The 24,153-nt window shown below is 38.2% G+C and overlaps 1 protein-coding gene across 1 annotated transcript in view; it reads right to left on the bottom strand.

The window, feature by feature from the left end:
• Window positions 1–607: 607 nt before the first annotated feature.
• The window catches only part of PDE8A (phosphodiesterase 8A), a 106,213-nt gene continuing 82,667 nt past the window's right edge, over window positions 608–24,153 (bottom strand). Inside the window, exons 17-22 of the mRNA XM_044665487.1 lie at window positions 21,051–21,268; window positions 16,427–16,563; window positions 15,231–15,245; window positions 9,886–10,034; window positions 5,273–5,402; window positions 608–2,042 (exon numbers count right to left, since the gene is read on the bottom strand). Of these exons, the coding sequence (XP_044521422.1) occupies window positions 1,936–2,042; window positions 5,273–5,402; window positions 9,886–10,034; window positions 15,231–15,245; window positions 16,427–16,563; window positions 21,051–21,268 (756 nt within the window). The 3' untranslated portion in view covers window positions 608–1,935. The remainder of the gene's footprint in view (window positions 2,043–5,272; window positions 5,403–9,885; window positions 10,035–15,230; window positions 15,246–16,426; window positions 16,564–21,050; window positions 21,269–24,153) is intronic.

A 24,153-nucleotide genomic window follows, 5' to 3' on the forward strand; every position in this document is an offset into this window, starting at 1 on the left:
TTCCTCCCTTCCTTCCTTCCTTCCTTCCTTCCTTCCTTCCTTCCTTCCTTCCTTCCTTCCTTCCTTCCTTCCTTCTTTCCCTAACTGATAGAGAAGTTTGATCGGCTCTATTTTAGGCCTGGGCAAGATTATCTCTCTTCATGTAACCCGTAGGCCCCCTCCTCCAGGGGTCTCACTATATTGGTGCCCATCTTAACCTTACTGCCACTCAGAACAACTAGGATCAAGCAATTTCATTGGCCTTAAGCCTCACCCAGTAGTAGAAGTTATAGGAGAGTGCAACCATCTTTGGTATTGAATTTTCTTAAAAATGTATTTGAGAAGCAATATGGTATGACTGAGGGTCAGCAGTAGAGTGAGGAAGAGCTGGCTCAAGTCCTTCCTCTAACATATACTGGCTGTTTGACTCAGGATAGGTTACTTAACTTCTCAGTGGTCTAGGAAGCTCTCTAAGACTATCATTGTACAAAAGATGCTGAACAACCCAGATGGCAGAAGTTCATTATAGTGCTGAAATCACAGACGTGATCCCTATCCCTATCGAGAAGTGTCCCAGTAAATAAATTAAAAAAAAAAAAGAACAAGTGGAAAATAAAACAGTTCAAGCTTAGACACTTCTTAAAATATATGTTTTATTGTTTTCTGGTGTTTACTTCATTCAAATTGTGAAGGTACAGAACCTTTACAAATTTCCAGAGTTAAAGATTTCCACTGCCAAGGAAAATAGAGAGGCTATAAAATGCTGAGATTCACTAAATATTCCATTGGTTATTCCCTTGTCTATGATATGGAATGCTTTGTAGAAATACTGTATAAAATAAGGCAGACTTTTGAGAGGGAATTTAATTATAAAATTTTCAGGGAGAAAAAAATGTTCAGTCCCAACTTTTTTTCTCCCTGTCTGACCAAGAGTTGTACAATTTCACTTTGGGAAGTTATCGGCAAACATGAGCAGAGAATGATAGCTAGCGTAGCATAGCTCTGGTGTTTCTGGAGCAGAAGAGTCTCTTAGACCTTTGTACTCTGGAGTGAGGGAGACCTGTCAACCAAACAAACAACCTTCTTTGATTAGCATAAATCAGAGACGACAGTTAACATACACAGTTACCCATAGAGTGCAGTAAAAATGTGTGTCATTGGATAGTATTTTGTCTTTGCATTATGAAAATAAAAGGTCTGTACATCAAGTAATGCATATCAATGAAATGAATCATGTAAATTTGTAATGGCATCTAAAGTTGGCTTTGGCTTTTAAGTATTTATAAATTCATAGAAAATATTGAACATCTAACAAAATAAATAAAACATATTTTAATCATAGATGCTAACAATCAACTTCAAAAAATTCTTTGTGGTTTTTTTCTTTACATTTGCTACTAAATTTCTTTTGAGAGAAGTCACTTTCAGTAGTGCTCAGAAGTGAATGATTGCACCTTCTGCGATGTGAAAAAAATAGAAGATGTCTATTTTTCATGGAACAAAATCTTGTTCATGAAGAGTTGCTTTTAAATGTCTAATTGTTATTAGCGGTTCTTAAGTGCTTAACCCAGCATGGAACATTCTCCACAAAGCTATGAGTCACCAATAGGGATTTCTCCTTCACTTGTTGTATTGAGGATCTGGGAATTTCTTCTATCATCCTTCCAAGCTGTATTGTCTTGTATGATGAGAATTCAGACACATATGTGACCTTCTTTAGGATAGTCTCTGCAGCCATCCATCCAGTGTAACATCAGGGGAAAGACTGACTCTACTCCATAGGTTTTCCATGTTGAAGGCCACAGGAGTCTGCCATGTTCTTTCCAGATCCTCAAGTGCACGGGCCGGTCTGACTAATACTGAAACGGCCAAAATGATTCTGGCATAAAATGAACCCAAGTGAGCTTGAGGAACAATGCATTTGGATACCTGGGCTGGGTTGGGGAGGGGCAATCGCTATTCAGGAGGTGGTCTTAGGCTCCGGAGCTTCTTCTCATCCAGTCCCTTCCAGTATTTGAAGTTGTTGTCAAGATGCTGCATTAGGTTGGGCAGATCTGCAAAGGCTGGAGAGAAAGATGCCAATGTATCACTCCCTGGATTTTGAGTTTTAGACTTTGAAAGGAATAGTCAAGAAAAAGACCCCCTACATATAAGCATCGTTTTTTATGATGGCAAAAAACTGGAAACCCATGCCCATCAACTGGAAAATGGATGAACAAATTATAGTATATAATGTGATGGCACACTATTGTGCTACAAGAAATGTTAAAGGGGATGGTTTCACAGAAACTTGGGAAGACTTATATGAACTGATACAGGATGAAAGGAGTAGAACCAGGAGAATAATTTATATAACAACAATAATATTGTAAAGTCAAATTATTATGAAAGACTTAAGAACTAATCAATATAGTGAACAACCATGATTCCAGAGGATCCATGATGAACCATATTATCCATTTTCTGACAAAAAGGTGATGAATTCAGAGCGCGGATTAAGACATATGTTTTGGACATGGACAATATAGGATTTTTTCCCTCTTGGCTATATATATTTGTTACGAGGATTTTGTTTTTCTTCTTTTCTAAGGGGGGTAGTAAGAAGAGAGAAAATAGACTTTTGTGCATTGAAAAAATTAAATTAAAAAAAGGAAATGGATAAAAATCCATTATGGATTTATATGTGACTTACTTGACCCTAAATAGCCAGTGAACTCTAATTATCTATGAGTGCTATATATAAATTGTATTTTGAAGCAAATCTTGCATTCTACCCAATGGATCCTGGGCAAATGACTTTCTATCTCTGGACCTCACCTTTCCTTATCTGTAAAACAAAAGAGTTGAGTTAATTTATCCTTAAATTTCCTTCCAGCTTTAAAACATCTCCTCTTATTACTTGCTTTGCTGACATCACAGGATAATGAGAACAATGACTGTATAATATAGCACTGCTGAATCCTTCAAGGCTCATATTGAGTCTTTTACCACCTCCTTTCAGAACCACTGCAAATTTTGGGGATGGATCCCTTCTCTAAACATCCACAACACTTATTTTTCTCTACTCTTCATTTGGCCCTTTGTCTTAATGCAAGCTTGAGGCAGCTCCGGTATTTCTTTGTATTACCACTTAACTCTTACACTGTTATTTTCCTTTTTATGAGTATTGTGTAGGAAGACCTGCTCTACTTGATATGAGGTAAGTTCTTCCCCATTAATTAATCACGTTAATGGAAATAAGCTTTGGTTTGGGACATGGATTGCATTCCTTATGAAGAGTACAGATATGTCACCATTAATAGGTCCCTAGTGATAACCTAGGACATTTTCTTTGATAGGATGCTGGGCAACTCTTTCCCACTTTACTGGGAATGAGTGATTTAAGTCTCAGCATTTGGGGACAATTTGATTCACTCAAGCCATTTGTGGATCAGAGCACTTCTTTGCTCTGAACCTATACAAAGGAGCAAACAGACCTAGGAGATCTGTCCTGAAAGCAGGTTAGAGCACTATAAGGCAGGTCTCTATAGGTCTATGGGGTAAAAGGTGGAACTCATGGAAACTGATACGAGAATTGTATTGTTCTGTATTTTTTGGTAGGCTGTTTGTTAACTTGAAGACATTGTTACCTTCAGTGCTTACATGGGAACCAGAGATCCTATTACTCACATCAGTGAACTATATTCAAAGATGGGAATCTTCCTCTGGGAAGAAGCAAACTGATTAAAAAAGACATTATTTGGAAGACAGCTTCAAGTTTAGTTTGAGGCTATTCTCTGTAAATCCAGAGCTTGGGGTTCTGGACTACAGACAACATCTATATCTATTTTTTCCTAACTAGATACAATGTGACATGGTAGAGAGAACACTAAATTAAAACCAAAGACCCTGAGTTGAGATCTTAGTTCTGTTTCTCACTATCTGTGTGAACTTTGGCACATCATCTAACTTCTCTGAGCCTCAGTCTCCTTATCTGTAAAATAAGGTGCTGGATTAAATGATATGGATTTAGAATAAGGAGATCAAGGTTCAAATTTCAGCTCTATTACTTCCTGCCCTAGTAACATGGGGCAATTCACTTCTCTGGGTTTCAGTTTCTTCATGTGGAAGATGAAGGGGTTGGACAAGGGGAGTCCAAAGGTCTCTCCTGTCTTTAAATCTATGATCCTTTAATCTCTAAAGTCATATTGTAATGCCCCCGAGAATGGGACTATTAAATGTGCTTATTTGTATTACCCAAAACATCTAACAGGATTGTCAATAGTTAATAAATACTCAGTAAATGTTTGTTGAATGAATATCTCAACTCCTATCTGGAATAATTTACTGCTTGGTAAAATGGGGTGAGGGTGCCAGTGTAATAGATGATTTCTAGTAGTGACTTCTAGCTCTAAATATATGATTCTATTGTCCTATTTACTTAAAAATTTGCTCCTCTAACAGTCAACTATCTCCCTTATTCCACTGAGGCTTGAGAAAGGATAAATGTGTTATCTGTTTGAAAGAGATCAGTCTATTCTCTACAAAACAGAGTGAGTTACATATAAAGAGCAGTTTCGGGAACCTAGGCAGTTTCCCAGCCTTTTTTGAGTCAGGTCTTCCCAGCACGGCTGGGAAAAATGACTCTGAACTGAGTACGAATTCCCAGACCATCAGACATTCTCGTATGCAAATGTAAGCAAAACACATGCCAGGGCCAAGTAGGAATGATTAACAAAAAGATCATCTACCTTTTGAATGCTTATGTCCATTAGTACAGATAATCAAGAATCAATTGTACAAATAAATAATTTGAGTGTTCTGGATGTCTGCACAACTCTGACACCTTCTCAAAAGAAATGATGACTTTACAGGACTCAGAGCCTAAAAGCAGAAACTTTCTGGCAGGGACCCACATAATAGCCTCCTAACCACATTTGTATTCTCAATTTCCAATCACTGGAAACATAATTAGGCCATTATAAGAGAGCTAATGTTTTAAATACTGTACTTCAGTCTTCAAGGACATGATTGAAATACACTTGGTACTGCTTAGTTTACAGAAATTCCCTAATGAGGTTTGTTCTCCACTCTTTTTGAATTTTATAATGACAAGCTCAATCTATTTTAGGAAGCTGTAGCTCGGTAAGGTTAGAGGAAAATAGCCTTTGTTCTCTTACTCTGGTTAGGCTGCTTTGGGGGCATTGTTTTGCTTTTCGTTCAGGGGTAAGGTGAAAAATTGGGACGGATATGCAAATGGCGTAGGTCGAGTGATTTTAACTTGGAGGAAATAATATACCGGATGATTTCTTACCGTCCCAAGCGTCAAACATGTCTGTAATGAAGTAGTCAATGAATGAGATTTGGGATTTGGGGATGCTGCAAGTGTTTCTGTCAAAAACTGGCATTACCACAGGTAAATCTTGCCTCTTCTCTTCATCAGTCTGCCAAACAGAAAATATTTCATTCATCAGAAAACATTGTCAGGATTACTCACTGGCATCAAGTCAGATTCATCCCATTTTGGGGGTAGAACAATGACCCTTTAGGAAATTTTTTTTTCCTTTTTGGTAGACAGGAAAGGCTTAACTAAAAGGAACCATTATTATGTCAACAGTTAACATACTCCAGTTGCATTCAAAGGTAGCAACTTAATGTGAGAATTATTCTGGAGTCAGCAGTGCTTTGGGACATATATGTTCATAACATTGTGATAATAGAAAATGTTAGTCTGTTTTAAGGCTCTTCAGGAGAGACTCCCAACCAATAGCTACCAGTGAAATGGCACAGTCTTTTCTACAAGCTCTAACATTCTTTGACAAGTTATTTGAGCATTAGCTGGTTATCTGACCTTGGGCAAATCATTGAACTGCTCTGGGCCTCAGTTTCCTCATCTGTAACATGAAACAGGCTGGATTAGATCCTCTTAAAGCCTTCCTAGCTTTAAGATTCAAGGGTCTGTGCCTTATTGCTCTATGGCTATGTTAGGAAGTCCAATGAAATCTGTGTACTGAGCTTACTGGCAATTCAATAAAAAGCAGAGATCTGTCTGTAAAAGTACAAGCTTTCTGACTTTTACAATTTTTTGTCCTTGAATGAGAGCTGAGAGTTGCCAAGAGTGCACACTATTCCTTGGCATGCTTTGACTAGAATGGATTCTGTAGGCAAAACACGGACCCAAACTAAAACCAATATAAGAATGCTGGTGAAAAACACCTCCAAAGCTAAAGTATAAAAGCTGACATCAGAGAATGTTTTCCAGAATGTGTAAAGGAGATTTTGATATATACAAGTAAGGTCATTTCAACACAGAATTGGGACATTTTAAAACAAGATTTAGGTAACCATTGTTTGTATCTGGTTCAGTTAACATTTCTCACCAGGCTACAAAGCCTGTCACTTGTAATTACTTTCTCTTTCTCTCCATTCTCCCTTCCCCACCCTGCCCCTCATCTGGGGCAGTTCTTCCATATTTGAATCTTGCTACCATTCTGTGAGGTGAGCAAGGCGAGCCTTATAAATATGTATGTAAAGAGGCAGATTCATAAACACATTTATATGTTATTGTTGATCAGTCTTTTCAGTTGTGTCCAACTCTTCTTGACCCCATTTGGAGTGTTTTTTTTTTTTTGTTTTTTTTTTTGTTTTTTGGCAAAGACACTGAAGTGCTTTGCCATTTTCTTCTCCAGCTCATTTTGCAAATGAGGAAATGAAGGCAAGCAGGGTTAAGTGACTTGTCCAGGGTAAAACAGCTAGTAAATGTCTGAGAGCAGGTTTGAATTCAGGAAGATGAGTCTTCCAAACTCCAGGTCCAGAGCTCTAATCCACTGAGTCACCTGCCTGCCCACTTATATAGAGATGTATATTTGCAATATACATATGTGCAAAAATTCCTCTCTTGTTCACCTTACAAAATGGTATCCACATATACACATATGGATATACACATACAGACATGTATATATTAATATACTCGTATATCTGTATATATACAAACACATGTATTTGTGTGTATAAGCTTAAAATTGCACTAAGACTTTTGGGATATCTTATGTAGACATTTTTGCATACATATATCTAGTGTATGTATGCTGTGTGTATCTATGTGTGTGTACACACACGCACACACACACACACACACACACATACACACACACACACACACACACACACACACACGCTCTGTATACCCATTTATCCATAAAGAAACTCAAGCTCAGAGAGTGTCTTACTTAGGGTCATAGAGCTGGCTAATGGTCCAGGCAGGGCTAGGAGAACCCAGGGGTCATGACTCCTACCTTATCGTGTTGCTATTATACCATGTTCGAAGCCTAGAGACCTCCCATGTGAAGTACATGTGCAGATACATTACAGAGTGAATCCTTTTACTGCCTTTCCTTCTTCTATTCCTTTCAATGCCCCAACTCTTTTAAAGGATTCAGTACCTCTATGGAAGCAGAGACTATTAAAAGTGCCCTTCACACCCATTTCTCCTTCTTTGATAACTGAGTAGGATTGAAATATTTGTACACTGAATATCCAAGTTAAGTTCTGCTCTCATCCAGAGCCCCATTCTAGTGTGATTCAATGTCATCCAAAATTCATCCTATTTTCCTCCCTTATATTTCCTCGTTCATGAACAAATCCTTTCCTTTTTGCTATGCTGTGCCACTCTCCAGTTTTAATCTGGCACTCCAGCTTGTGTCTTAGGGCACTGTACTCCTGAATAATGAGAGCAGACCATGTCTCGGCACCCACCACAATGCCCTCTGGTCATTTTTCTGCCTTCTTTCTGCCAACCTACCACATATGTCTTCCTTTCCTTGTCTTCTACCTCTTGGGGAACTAAATCAATACTTTTATTTTTGGAAAGGACATGCTATATAGTTACCAAATGACTTCATTCACCATCCCTGTGACTTCCTGACCAAAACACCCCTCTCTGGCCAACCTTCCCCTATGTATGTTTCTTCCTCTATTAAGATAAAAGCTCTTTCAGGAGAGGGACTTAAATTTGCATCTCCAGGGCTTAGCATCTTTTTCATTTTTCAAATGTTTTTTTCATTCATCCATTCATAATATAAAACTTTGTTGACACCAATAAGTTATTGCAATGCTATCTAGCAGTTTAGTTCAGAAGGAGTAAAACCAGTTAGTGCTACATGACTTGATTTAAAGAGGAATCCAATAATCAGTCAACAAATGTTTGTTAGGTGCCTACTATGTGCCAGGGATGATGTAGGGTACTGGGGATACAAACACGACAAAGCGAACAAAATCTGTTGGCAAGGAGTTTATATTTTAGTGAGAGAGACAACAAGAACACATAAGAGATTATGCAGAATAAATGTAAAAATAGGAAATACAAATTAGTTGAATACAAGGTATTTTGAGAGGAAAGGCACTAGCAATTGAGGGGATCGGCAAAAGCTTCATGCAGGTTAGTTAGTCAGTCAGTCAGCTAGCATGAAGTGCTTACTAAGGATAATGCATTGTGCTAAATTCTGGGGATACCAAAGAAGGCAAAAAAAAAAAAACAAAACACCAAACCCACAACATGGTCTCTGCCTTCAAGAAGCTTCATCCAAATGGAGAAAACAATGTATTGGGAATTGATGGCATAAGAAGATATAAACCAGAATAGATGGAAGGCAGTCTGAAATGGGAAGCATCTCATGGAAGGGATTAGGAAAGGCTCAAGTTGGGAATTTGAGTCAGAGGTATAGGGGGTAGAGCATTCCAAGCATGGGAGATGGCCAGGACTAAGGTACAGGGCAGGAGATAGAGCGTCATGCTGGAGGAATAGTAAATGGACCAAGGGAGCTGGTTAATAGAGTGCATGAAGAGGAATAAAGTGCAAGAGTATTTTGAAGGTAGGAAGGAGCCAGGTTATGAAGAGCTTTGAATGGAAAATGGTCTGGGGGCAGAGTTTATATTTTATTCTGAAGGTAATAGGGAACCACTAGAGCTTCCTGAGTGGGGTGGGGGTAGAAGGGAAGAGATGGGGGGGGGGGTGATATGGTCAGATATACACTGGAAAAGACACCAGAGCAGCTGAGTGGAAGATGGGTTGGAGTATGGAGAGATTTGAGTCAGGGAGATGAGTTAGAAGTCTACTGCCATACTTAATGGGAGAGGTGATAAGGACCTTATGGAGGGTGGTGGCTCTGTGACTTCAGAGAAAGTTGATGGAAAGATATTATGACATTAGAAATACCAAGATTTGATCTTGTACTGGAAATGTAGAGTGAGTGACAGTGAAAAGTCAAGGATGACACCAAGGTTGCAGGCTTTGATGAGTGGGTAGACGGTTGTACTCCCAATAGTGAGTGGGAAGTTTGGAGGAGGTGAGGGTCTGCAGGTAAAGATAATAAATCCTGTTTCTAGACATATTGAGTGTGAGATGCCCATGGGCTTGAGCTGCATCTCAAAGGAAGAAAGGGATTCTATAAAGGAAGATGAGAGGAAGGAGTGCATTCCAGGCATGAGGACCAAAGAAGGGAGATGGAGAGTCATGTGTGAAGCCTGGAGAGAAGACTGATTTGATTAGATCACAGAGTATGGGATGGGGAGTAAAATACAGTAAGGCTAAAAAGATAGGTTGAGGCCAAGTTTTGATGGTTTTAAAAACTAAACAGGGGCAGCTGGGTAGCTCAGTGGATTGAGAGCCGGGCCTAGAGACAGGAGGTCCTAGGTTCAAGTCCGGCCTCAGACACTTCCTAGCTGTGTGACCCTGGGCAAGTCACCTGACCCCCCATTGCCTACCCTTACCAATCTTCCACCTATAAGTCAATACACAGAAGTTAAGGGTTTAAAATTAAAAAAACAAAACAAAAAAAAAACAACTAAACAGAAATTTGTACTTTATCCTAAAGACAAGTTGTGGTTAAAATTGAAGAAGTCCAGTTTTATAAATTCTCTTCTTACCTGTGCAAAATACTCTTCAGAGATGCGCCCAGCCCACTCGATGCACTGTTCTAGGGGACGGCATGGATTGGATACATCAGCACACTTGATCAGCATCCTTTTGATAAGAATTCGATTCTCAGGAGAAGTGAGCACACTTTTGACTGATTCTCCATCACCACTGTTAGCCTGGGAGATGAGCAAGTACAAAAGAAGCACAGTTGTGTCTGTTGATATTAAGAACTCCATGCCTTGAATATGTCTTCCTTAACCATTTAGATGAGAAAAGTGACTAATAATCAGTCTGTTCTCTTGGAATTCCAAGGAAGGAATTCAATTTAAAAAACATTTATTAAGGATCTACTATTTGTAAGGCACTACATATGCCATAGAAATACAAAGACAAAAATGCTTCCAGAAACCTGCAATATTAAAGCTGGAACAGAGCACACAATCTAAATTTGTCATTATCCAGATAGGGGAACTGAGGTCCAAAGGGGAGAAGTGACTTACATACGGCACATATAATTAATGATAATAAACAAAAAACAACTGGCATTATATGGTTCTTGAAGACTGGCAAAAGGAGTTTTATATATATAATCTCCTTTAAGTCTTATAGTAACCTTGTGAGGTGAATAACATTTCCCCATTTGGTAGATCAGGAAACTGAGGTTTAAGGAAGTGGAAGATAATAGCCACTGATGTTGGAAGTAGGATCTAAATACAGATTTTTCTGACTCTGAGTCCAACACTCTTGCCACTATGCAGAGACTTGAGGGGGCGAGGGAGGAAGCCTCTGTATAGAATAAGAAGGTTGTTTGGTAAAACATTAACCTCTCCCTATCTCCCTTCCCAATGCCTCAACCAATCTCTTCTCTTCTCTAATCAGATCTTTCCCAATGCCATTTTGTCTCTCAATATGGAACTGTAGTATATGGTATACTTACTGAATAATGGGTAAATTGACCATTTTGTGTTTCTCTTTTTAAAAAATCCCCCAAATGCACCTCCTTCAGGTGAATTATAAGTCCTAAGTTGCAAGTTACTTGTATGTGGTACATGAATGATTTTTAAAATTCTGAGGTTTGAGTGGCTTGAGAGTGGGGGGAGAAAGTTCCCTGGTCTACCATTTAAGGAGGGTACCCCAGGGCATTCACTTCCTAATTTCCCATCTGACTGATTTCCTGGACTTCATCATATCTAGAAACTTGTCAGTGAATAAGATGAAATCAAGTCAAACTCAAAACTCCTCAGCAATGCCTAGTCCTGGGGCCCAGCCCTCCTTCCCTCAGCCTGGAGAGGGTAGAAGCTGGACATCAGAGAGTTCTTCTCTCATCATCCACCACTTAAGGAGGGCTCCCTTTCCTTGCTGCTTCATGATCTCTAGAAATTCATTGTTCTGCAAGATAAAGCCAACCCTATAACTTGCAACTCCTCAGATCATTTCCCACCTGCTATAGAACTTCATTATGAACTGTACCAGGTACACTTCCCTTCCCCACTTCGATTTCTTCTTTTTTCGTATGATTTTCTCTCACTAGATTGTTGAGCTTCTTTGAAAGAAGGGGCTGTCTTATGTCCTTTTTTATCCACAGTGCTTGGCACATAGTAAAAAATAAACATTTATTGACTTTCACTCCAACTCCCTGTTCTTACTAGGGTTGGGTTCTAGCATGGACTGTCGAGTCATTAATAAATAGCATCTAGTTAGTGGCTTTTTAGCTACCATCTTCCTATACCATCATTCCCTCCTTACCAGCTCCCAATTAGGGTTGACTGTGATTATAATAGAAAATGTAATTTAGAGTTAGTAGAGTGTAGTCTTTGGATTTGAAGTTGAGGACCTGAATTTAAATCCTGTTTCTGACACATAATCAAGGCTATAGGAAAAGAATAGAACGTAAGGAAACCTGAATATTTTAGCCTTGTGACTCACCTGCACCCCACTGAAATGCACTTGTCTTTTTATACAAGAATAACACTGTAAACAACTTTGAAAGACTTCTACTCTTATCAATGAAATGACCAACCATTACTCTAAAGGCTCAAGAGATGAGGCATGCTACCTAGCTATTAATGGAAAGTAGATGAATCCTGGGTAGAGAATGAATCATATTTTCTGGATACCACCAATGTGGGAATTTAATTTAAAAAAGAAATGTATTTATATTATCATTAAGGAGCCATGTATGAAGCATGAGTACTAAATTCTGGAGTAAAATGATGGGTTCAAATCTCATGTTAATGGAAGAAAATAAGGTGGTCACCTCTAGGTTGCATGTGTTTACTAATGGTGGTCTTGAAACATTCTAATAAAACAGATATGGAGGAAAACAAAATGACTTTGGAGTCAGAGGTCCTGAGTTCAAATCCTCCCTTTATGATCAGTGTGACTTAGGGTGAATCACTGTACTTTCCTGGGCTTCAGTTTCTCATCAATAAGATGAAGAAGTTGGATAAGACAGCCTCTGAGATCTCACATATTTAGATCTATGATTTTATGATTAGGACAATCTTGCCACTCACATGCTAAATGACCAAAGGCAAGTCATTTAAATTATCTAGGCCTTGGTTTACTAATTTGTAAAATAAGAGCATCTCACTAGATGATGCCTAATGTCTCTAATATTATTAAAATGTCATGCTTTTGTGATTCTATGGCAGGCATTAAAAATGTTATAGGTTCCTGAACTTGGGAATGCTATGGTGGAAATGTCAGGCTCTTTTAAGGGAGATGATCCTCATAGTATTATGTAGGATGAATTTTATGGGAGAGACTAGAGCCAGGAAGATTAGCTAACTGGATTTTGCAATCATTTAAGATGGGGGGCAATAAGGATCTGGGCTAAAGTGATGGTAGTGGGAAACTGAGTGGAATCAAATAATCATAGTCATAAGTTTAATATCAAGAGGGAACCTTTAGAAGCCATCTATTACTGCTTCCTCATCTTATAGATTAGGCAAGTAAGACCAAGAGAGGTGATGTAACTTGCCCAATGGCATATAATAATTTAGAGACTAAAACTGAAGATAAGTTTAACAGATATTTCAAAAGAAGAAACAACAAGATGGGGTTCAAGGGATGAAGGAAGGATCATAGATTACTTCTACATTTCCCCTAAAATCTCCCAGAAGGTTTGAATTAAAATAAAGATATTGGAAATTTGGAAGAAGAGTCCATTTGTAGGGAAAGAGGAGATCAATTTGTTGCATTTTAAGTTTGAAGTAATAGCATGTCATCCAAAGAATACTGACCTAGACAGAGCAGACTGGATTTGAGGTGAGGCTAAAAGAGGGTAGTAGTAATGAATATGTGTGGGAAACAATAATTAGAATGATAGTCTCTAAGAGCTGGAAGGGAACTTAGAGACCATCAAATAAAACCCTGGATTGAATCATGAATACCCAAAAAAACATCCCCAATAATTTAAATTAAATCACATGGGATATTAAATGGATATTGCACACTATAGGGTCTGGAGAACTAAAGTTGGAGATTGCCCAAAGAGCAAAGGAGAAGAACATGTTGGATGTGAGTAGTCTCACAAAGCACCATAGGGGAGAGATGATGCAAAGAATGCTATCAAAGAAATGTATGACTGAAAAGTAATATTGGCCATTCAAAAGGACAAACAGTTCACATGCATCATTTGTATCCTGATAATGTCAAGAGAGAACAAGGAAGGTCCTCAACACATTGGAAGAATGATTTTTGGTAAAATTATAGTATGACATGAATATATCAGGAAAAGAATAGAAAAGGATGGATAGGCATATCTGGGTTGTAATCTGCATCAATAAGGGAATACCCATATTGATGAGACCCTAGATTCCCTGGATTATTGGAATATCAGTGATGTTAGAAAACTCATTATTTCATGGATCCATTGCTGGAAGCTCTAATAAGAACTTTAAAGGTATTACATTAAGCTGAAATCTGCCAATCTAAACTCCCACCCAATGGTTCTAAATCTTTGGGGCCACACAGAATTAAGTCTGGACCCTCTTCTACATGGCAGTCCTTCCAATAGTTAAAGATAATAATTTCTCCACCACCACTACTTTAATTCTTCCCTTCTTCAGGCTAAATAAGCAATGTCATGAATCATTCTTCTATTAATACTTCTAAAAGCAGGGCTAATTACTGAAGGAAAGACCTGTCTTTTGGAAGGCCATGAATGAATGGAATTATGTTCACATTTGACAAGTATGTCTGGATTTGTTCAAATGTTTGCTGTTGTCAGGACAGCTTCCTCTCTGTCAGTCTGTGCTGTGACTTTTGATTTTCATTGCCCACCACCTGTTCCAAAGGGGAAAGTTTCATTTTAAAGTCATGTAAATGTAGTGATCTATGATGTGTCTGTCTTTGGCTCCTTTTGGATCTGTCTCCATGGAGAGGCACTAAAGTGTAACAAATGTCAAATCGAATGTATGGCAGATGCTTCATGCATACTTGCTGAATTGGATGAAGACTTAGGAGGGAGGAGGATATCTTTGTCTTTAGACACATGTAAAATATATGTAAGGTAAATATGATGTAATTTGGCATCAGGAAGGCAATAGTTGGTTCATGGGAGATGGAATAACTAGAAGAGGAGAAAGGCTTCATATAGGAGATCATGCTTGATCTGAGATTTGAAGAAAGCCAGGGATTCTCAGAGATGGATATAGGAAGGAAACCTATTCTAGGCTTGGGCAATGCCTGTATAAAAGTAGAGATGGGAAAAGAAATATTATGGAGCAAGGAAATATATGATTGAACTGTGAAATGCATCTTGCCACCAGAAAATCAATAATGAATAGCTTAATCATGCTTGGAGTGTGATTTTTAGAACTATAAGATGTAACTGTGTGATCTGTAGTAAGAATTTAGTCCCAGGCAAGTCTTTATATGTATCTAGATTAAGAATGTAGTTCTAGGGTAACATCTGAGTTATAATTTCAAGTGTATATATTATTATAGTAACTTTAAGTGTGGGTATTGCCATATAAATCACAAGCGAATTACTATGCTAATCCTGGATGTGTCAGTCTATTTTATAATATACTTCATATCAAACTAAAGAGGTTACAGGGATTGGAAGTTTCCCCAAAGGGGTGATGGAGAACAGAAGCCCTTTCGAGGGCTGGAGTCTTGGAGGCTAGGGTCCTCAGAGGGCTCATGGGAGTTGGGATGTACTGTCAAGAATGACCTATAAAGAAGCCCAGGTCAAAAACATTCTGATCTGTCTATGACCTATAAGCCACTATAACTCACGCCAAATGTGAACCCTGTAAGTCTTCACCCCCATGCCGTAAATTCCTCTTTCTGCCTTTAAAAACCTGTCAATCAGATCCATCTGGGGAATCTGGAGTCCTCTGGCCCTGTGATTTATCTGCTCACAGTAAAGCCAGATCTTTTCCTAGAAGAGTCTCCCAGCATCTTATTTTTACCATCTATACGAGTAATGTATTAAATGGCTGGAAAGGTAGGTTGGAGCCAGATTGGGAAGGGCCTTAAATGCTTAACATGAAGAGTTGTTTTTGATTAAAAGTCAATAGGGCACCACTGGAGTTCTAAGATGACTCTGAGGTCTCATTCAATTCTAAAATTCTAAAAGCCTAATTAGGTGAGAAGTCTTAGTGACAGACAGCATAGATAAAGAATATTTAAGAGAGGAACAGATACCAATAAGGATTCCTATTCGAACCCAACATGGCATTCTCATCAAGAAACTAGCAAAAGATGAGGGTCATATCTCTGTCCTGATTATAGCACACTCAGATTTTCTTCTTCACTGAGTAAGTGTCAACTGGAAGTTCTTCCTTACATAGTAGTTTTTTAAGTACTGGGACAAACTATGAGGAACTTCTTTCTCCACCAAACTTTAAGGATAGAGTGCAATTACTATGCTTAAATACAGTCCTTTTCTCACATTTATATGGTCTTTTAAGGTTTTCAAAGGAGCTTCCTTAGAATCAGAGGTTTTTGAGAAATATTGCCTTCAGGTCTCTTCCTTCAACCTACACATCTCCTTCTGAAAGTGTTTTTCCATTCATCAAAATTTCCCAGGGACTCTACTTTGATCTTTCCCTTGTTCATATTATATTTTATACTGTATTACACTTGTGTATATGGCTTATACCCCATGATGGTACTTAAACTCCTTGAGGGTAGTAGAGCTGTGCTGTTCTCTGTCTTTGTGGTCCCAGTGCCTAAGAGGAACTTTGCATATGGTAGGTGCTTAGTAATTTTTTTTAATGGATTTCTTTATTTATTATATTGAAATATCCAGTTAATTCCCTCCTTCCCTTGATTCCCTCCATTGGAGAAGGCGTCATTTGACAAAGATATATATGTATATATAAAAGTATGTCTTGCTTATTTCTATTTATCAGTTCTTTCTCTGGAGGTGGTAAATGTTTGTTGAATTAAATTTCTCTGGTTGTCTAATTTTCCCAGTTTTCCTTGCTAGGGAATCTTAGGGACATTTGTAAGCCCAATGATGATGGGGCTGACACCCCGATTTGACATTGTTCTGCCTGTCTCACATGGGGCAATCTTAGAAGCAGGCTTCACTTACCCCGTTTTCTTCTAACGTTGCCAAGGGCTTGTTGATGCTGTTGACAAATTTGTTGACATGCTCAAAGTGTTTGGTCATTTCTGTTGCTAAGACCATGTCAATAATGGCTTGGCGAAGTGTCCGATATTCATTCCTGTTTAAAATGACAAATGAAATTCCACCACTAATCATCAACCAGGAGAGGGCAAATGTCTCTGTGAGAAAGAATTCGATTTGTGCTGTGTCCACCCATTATGCCTACAATTTAAATGTCAGAGCAAGCAGAAGGGGAGAGACAAATCACACTGGATAACAATTTGAGATTACACAAGAAAAGTGACTAAACTGTTCATACCCTTTATGACCTTGTTATCCCATTATTGGGCATGTACCCAAAGGAGATGAAAAATACAAACACAGGTCCAGAATATGTAAAAATATTTTATAGTAGCACTTCTTTTGGTAGTAAAGAACAAAAATAAACAACACAAAGTGGGTTTTTATTGGCTGTGAAATTGAATGCATATGGGTATAATGGAATATCACTGGTGCTCATTTATTTTTTAGCCATGTCTGACTCTTTGGGGAAGGATATTGGAGTTTGGGTAAATATATTGGAGTGGGGGGCAGCTGATGGTTCAGTGGATTGAGAATCAGGCCTACGGATGGGAGGCCCTGGCCTCAGATCTGGTCTCAGATATTTCCTAGCTGTGCGACCCTGGGCAAGTCACTTAACCCTCATTACTTAGCCCTTATCACTCTTTTGCCTTGGAACCAATACATATTATTAATTCTAAGATGGAAGACAAAAGTTAAAAAAAAAAAAGAAAACTAGAGTGGTTTGTCATTTCCTTGTCCAGCTCATTACAAATGAGGAAACTGAGACAAACAGGATGCAGCGACTTTCCCAGGATCACACGGCTAATAAGTGTCTCAGGCCAGATTTGAACTCAGGAAGACTCATCTTCCTGACTTCGGGCTAGACACTTGACCCCTGTATCACCTAGCTGGCTTAATGAAATATTATTGTGCATCGAGAAATAGAAAATATAAGGAATACCACAAAACATAGCAAGATTTATATGGATTGATTTTTTTTGAGGGAGTGGAACTATGGTTTCATTGCATAGAGAATTCCCAATAAGGAAACTCTACCAATGCAAATCAGCATCTGCTCTAACTTTAAAAAATTATTTTAAAATTTATTTTCGATATTCATTTAAAATTTTTTTCAATCCAAATTCTCTTCCTCCTTCTATCCTCTCCCCCACCCATTGAGAAGATGAGCAATATGATATCCACTATACATGTGATATTTCTGTCCTTTATAGTCTCACAGAGGACACTGAGAGTTTGAATGACTTGCCCAGGGTCACACTGTCAGTTTATATCAGAGGGAGGATTTCTGGATTCAGGGGCTATCTCTCTTTCCATCATACCACACTGCCTCTCATGAACTGATGCAATGTGAAACGAGTGGGACTAGAAGAACAATATGCAAACTGACTATAATACTTTAAATGCAAAGGTCACTTGAAGGAAATCAAACTTTATTCTCAGAGAAAAGATAATGAAATAGATCTCTCTCCTTAGGACAGAGGTCAGAGACTCCCGGGGCAGGTTCTTACATACATTGTCATGTAGGATTACTCTATCTGCTATTATTATTTCTCTTTTTCCTTTTGTTAAAGAGAAAAGGTTCAATTTCTTTGTTATGATGGTGGTGCCTGGAAGTAGGCTGCATGTCTAGAAATGACAGTAATATAAAAACAAAAGGCAACAGTAACCCTGGCGACTAAGGAAAAGTAAGGAAATGCTTGGCAGAGAACAAAAATGTCTTTTTAAAAATATAGGTATGATAGGAACTGGCTTTCTTAATAGAAGTAGGAGCCAGAGGCAGCTGGGTGGCTCAGCAAATAGAGAGCCAGGCCTGGATATGGGAGATCCTGGGTTCAAATCTGGCCTCAGACACTTTCCAGCTATATGACCCGAGGAAAGTCACTTAACTCCAATTGCCTAGCCTATACCACCCTTCTGCCTTGGAACCAATATTTCATACTGATTCTAAGACAGAAGGTAAGGGTTAAAAAAAAAAAAAAGTAGAGGCAGGAGCCAGCAGTTGTCAAGTACAGAACACAGATGGAAGTACCTTGACATAGTAAAACGCCTAAGGGAATTGGCCATAGAGTCCAATGGGGAACCCTGTAGTAGCAGGGAATATTAGAAGAATGGCAGAATCTCAGGGGTCATCTATTATCAATATATAATCTCAACAAGAAACCGTTCTACAACATACTCAACATGTAGTCATCTAGTCTTTGATGTAAAGCCTCCAAACACAGGGAAGCCCGCCATGTCTAGAGGCAGTGTCTTCCACCACAGGGTTGTCCAAGATGTCAAGGAGTTTTTCCTTGCACAAGGCTACATTTGCCTATTCTACTTCTTCCACTGTTTCTAGTTTTGATTTGAAGAACCATACAGACCAAGTCTAATAATCTGTCTTCCATGGAGATACTTTCAAATATTTGAAGATGTTATCATTTCCCCCTTAAGACTTCTTTCCTTTAGTCTAAATATTCCCAGTTTCTTCAACTAATCCTCTTTCAACATAAACTACAAATCCTTCAAAATCCTCCTCCTTCTCTTCTTTTGGGGTAGCCTTTAGCTTATTAATATCTCCCCTAAACTGTGGCACCCAGAACTAAATAAAATATTCCAGATGTCAGACTAAGGGAGAGCATGTTAGGGCTAACGTCTCTAATCCTGGACACCATCTCTCTCATTGCAATGACATCGATCATTTTACTGAAATTGAAACCATTTGTTTAATCTTGGAAGTAAGTGGGATTACTATTTTTCTGGAGACCAGCAGAGATTTCTGTTCTCAACTTAGGGAAATTCTCTTCAGTCACGTCTGACTCTTTGTGACCCCATGGATGACAGCACACCAATATCGTCCATGGAGCTTTCTTGGCAAGGATACTGGAGTGGTTTGCCATTTTTTTCTACAGAGGATCAAGGCAAACAGAGGTTAAATGATTTGCCCAGGATCACACAGCTATTGAGTGTTTGAGGGCAGATTTGAACTCAGGTTTTCCTGACTCCTGGCCCAGTACTCTACTCATCAAATCATCTGGCTGCCTCTATTTCTCTCTGCAATAGTGGATATTCTCTTCCTCTCTATTCCACAATGATTCAGGCAACTGATCATCCTCTTACCCTCCCAATTCCTGAAGATAGAAACCCTGATTTACTCTGTTCTTAAATTTTCTTAAAAATTCATATCTGTGATTTCATCACAGCAACTTTTTTTAAACCCCTTACCTTCTGCTTTAGTATAAATTCTAAGACTGAGGAGTGGCAAGGACCAGGCAATTGGAGTTAAGTGACTTACCCGGGGTCACATAGTTAGGAAGTATCTGTGGCCAGATTTGAACCCAGGTCCTCTCAACTCCAGGCCTGGCACCCTATCCACTGTGCTACCTAATTGCCCCACATTAGAATAACTCTAATGAGGAAACTTCCTTTATAAATGTAGATTGATATTTATTCTGCAATTTATAGACCTAGACTGCTTCCCAGTGAAATTCGGGGTTAAAAGATTTGCCTATGGTCACAGTCAATATCTGATACAGGGAAGCTTCAGACTTACTGTCCTCCTAAAGCTAAGGCTGCCTTTCTCTCCCAAGCAAACTGCCTCTTCCTCCTTCCTTAAATTTCTTCCTTCTATTTCTTCCTCCTTCCATTTAAAACTTTTTATGCATAAAATTAAGAAATGGTCAGCAATTTATAGAAGATATTCAATTGGTAAATGTTATCCTATCAGTCATACTTTGATGGCATAAAATGATATCTTTATGAATATTTTTGTTGAAATTTATACATAAAACTGTAGTTCAGAACCACAACTGTGGGCTACCATGGACAGGATTCAATTTAGTAGGCTTCTCAGCAATGACTTTATGGGAGGAGACCTTTAACACTTTTCTGTCATAGACCCTTTTGGCAGTTGGAGGAAGCCTATGGATAGACTCTTCCTCAGAATAATGTTTTTAAATGCATAAAATACAGTACACGGGATTGCAAAGGATACCAATTATATGAAAATATTGAAGGAAAAAAAAAAAAAGCAAAGTTCATGGACTCCAGGTTAAGAACTCTTGCTCCATAGTCTTTTGTCCTTACTTTTGTCCTTACTCAGAAGTTCCTCTGGGAATATCTGAATCTGATTCATTTTTCACTCTTTCCTAAGGATATTTAGTTCACTTTCAAACATCAAACCAACAAGATAAACAGATCAAGTTTTATCCATACAAGAAGGAACGTAGAATGGATTAGTCAAGAATTTCCTCCCTGGCAGGTTCCACATCCCCAGGGACCACTTGAGAATGAATGGTGCTAGGGAGTCAAGATGACCTTCCTCTTTCCATATCCTTTTCTCATTCCCATCCAAAAACCAGGTTATGCACATCATTCCTAGGTATAAAGAAGCCTTAAGGAACCACTAAAAAAATCCACACCATTGAGTGGACAAAGTTGTTGTCTATGGCTACAATAGCAATATCCCCAATAATTAAATTCACTAAGCATTTAAAAAACAGAAGCCCAAATATATGGAATGGATCAACACTTTGGCTTTACCTCTCCATGTTTTTGAAGATATTGCATTTATCATCTCGGGTAGTGAGCTGGAAAGCAAGGGCTGCATGGTGGCTCTCCAGCACAGCAGTATCGTTATATAAAATTGCCAGCTCACTCCCTGCATTGCACAGGAATGAATTTGTTCTTCCGGGGTGATCCACATCATGGACGGTGGCAGCAATGAGGGCAGCAACTTCATCAATTGGATCTAAAGTTTGCTGAAAAAAAAAGAGAGATTTAAAAAAAAAAAATCAAGTGTCGGTGTGCCTTTTGATCAAAGACTCCAGTGTGAGACATATACTCCAAGGAGATCAAGACAGTCACATCACTACTGTATATGTGTGTGTATGTTGGGGGGTGGGTTGAGAAGTACTAGAAACAAGGTACATATATGCCAGTTTTATGAAGAGTGGTTAAATGAGTTGTGGCACACAGATGTAATGGAATATTATTGACTTGAAGAAATTAGTAGCATCAGACAATCTACAACAATGACCAAAACAATATAAAAAGAAAGAATAAAAGCTGAAACTAAATGTTGCACCATTAGAATGACCAAGATTAATTCCAGAAAAGAGGCGAGAAAAATGATCGATGTTTTGGTTTGTTTTGCTGAAATGCCTTTCCTCTCCACTTTCATTTTGATTCTTTATTATAAGAGAAGGCTTGCTGGATAGTGAGGGTGAAGGAGATATATTTGGAAATGAAGCTGATATGAAAACAACACAATTAATAGTTTTTAAGTAATCAAAAAATCTTCCCGTAGGCTGCTTGGGATGTCTTAGGGATGGGTATGTATGCCAAAAGGGAAATGCTCTAGATGGCCATTCTAGTTTACTATTCTAGCTTCTGTGGTATCTAAGAACTTGAAACAAAGCAGATACCAATCAATTGGTGAATGGCTAAACAAATCACTTAGACAATTTGTCTAACAGAACAGAAATATAATGGAATATTGCCAACGTTCTTAGCATAGGCATACTATACTCTAGCCAGTACTATATGATAAAAATCCATGTTTCCTACCCCCAATTGTGAGACCATATCTACCCTTTTGTACATCTACAAGCTTTAAGTTCCAAACTGGACCGGATTAAGACCCGCCCATGTCCAAGTGCTTCCCAAAAGATTGTTCTTAAAAGTTACAGGACGGGTAGAGAAAAGGATGTTTATTGGCCTATAAGAAATGATAAGCATGAAAAAATGCAGAGAAGCATGGGAAGGGTCACATGAACTGAAAGGGAGTGAAGTTAGCAGAAACAGACAGACAATCTGTAACAATGACCATAATAAAATCAACAGAAAGTATACAAAATAGAAGAGAAGACATACAGAAAGGGATATTTATTCTGATTTTAGTTGTGAAGCCCACCTTTATGTCCCTGAATGAACACGGGGCAATAGCAGACTAGGTGACAACCATAAATCTGAATCTGCCTCTTGATCTCCTCACAGCAAAGACTAAACTTTCACAGAAAACTGGACAAGTAGGAAAAATGTAGAGTGATTAGCGTTGCATCTATGCCCCCTTTCAGCATTCTAGATTCCAGCTGACATTCCATCACTGAACAGCCAGTCAATACACACTAAGAAACCTTTCATTCATAATTAAATGGTATAGTGAGACTTCAGTTGATGGAGACAGCTTTCTCCCTGAGGTCATAAAGAGTTTATTATAAATAAAGTGTAAGTTCTTTAGAGTTCTTTTTAAAAAAAAAAAACTATTAGCTGTTGATGGCAAGCAATAGACCATCCAAGCAATATTATTTTTCCCCTCTTGTTCTTGGTGGAAAAGTTCATTTTTCATTAGAATATCAGACCATAAGTTCATGGAAGTCATTCAGGGATAAAGTCATGATTTCTTATTCATTTATAAAAGATCACTGCTGAACTTTCAAGCTTGCTGTTAGCTAAAGTGACCCTTCATTGTGAGAAAATCATCCAATCTAGCATTTTTTTCATACAGAGTAATGTCTAGGCTAACAGCCGCTCTTGTAAAATCTTGGGGCTCAATCCAAAATGTTTTCACTTTTGGACCAAGTAGGAGGGTGGTGTGAGGCAGGTTACATTATTATTTTTTCTCTGGATATGTTAGTTTGAGGTTTCATTTGGGGGCAAAGATCAGGAAAGAAAACTGAAAAACCTTTCTCTCCATTGTAACCCTCCTCAATTTTGCTGCTTGGGCACGCTCACATCTCATTGATAATATGATGTGCTCTAACTGAAAAAACATCTCTCCTTCACAGTTTGATCCAAGGCATAGTATTGAGTTGGTGTTAGACCCAAGTGACTTTTAGGTGTTATGTTTCCTTGGGACATTAAACATCTATCCGTAATTCTGAAGAATTTAAAATTGGGTGGAAAGAATGGTGGACTTAGGAAATCAGGATACATTGATTCTAGTTTAGTCTTGGCATTGGATCATACTAGTGGTATAACTTTTGGAGAGTTGAGACACAGATGAGTTTCCTCAACTGTAAAGTGGCAGTGGAGGAAAGGATGGACTAAATAATTTCTAAGGCCCAGGCCAGTTCTAAAATGGGCACACATCTAAATATCCAGACTGTAAAACTTAGCATTATGTCCAATTAAATCAGAAGACATCATTAAAGGTTAAACAAAAACAAAATGCCTATTCCTTTAAATAAAAAAGTGGAAAAAACTTCAAACCTAAACTCTAAATTCAAGGTGATTTTTCCATGAAAAACCATTAGGGAAAAGCTAATTTGTTACTAATATATTTAACTAATGTATTCTTATAAAAGCAACAGGTTGTTATCGGGTCCAGGCCATTTCTAAAATGACAAGATTCTAAGATAGGGATCTGAAATTTGAAAAGTAAATTCCTCAGAAAAATTCTTCTGCTATAAGACTGTCAAACATTAAAAAAAATTCTTGTCTTGTATTTGACATTTTCTGGGGTTTAATAGCAACAACAATAACAATTACATAAATGATGACAACAATAATAATTGACATTAATATAGCACTTTAAAGTTATAAAATGCTCTATATGAATTATCTCATTTGAGCTCCTGTGAGATATATATTACAGATGTTATCATAACCATTTTACAAATAGGAAAACTCAGAAACAGAGGGA

The sequence above is a fragment of the Gracilinanus agilis genome, chromosome 2, assembly GCF_016433145.1.
Source record: "Gracilinanus agilis isolate LMUSP501 chromosome 2, AgileGrace, whole genome shotgun sequence".
Lineage (NCBI taxonomy): Eukaryota > Metazoa > Chordata > Mammalia > Didelphimorphia > Didelphidae > Gracilinanus > Gracilinanus agilis.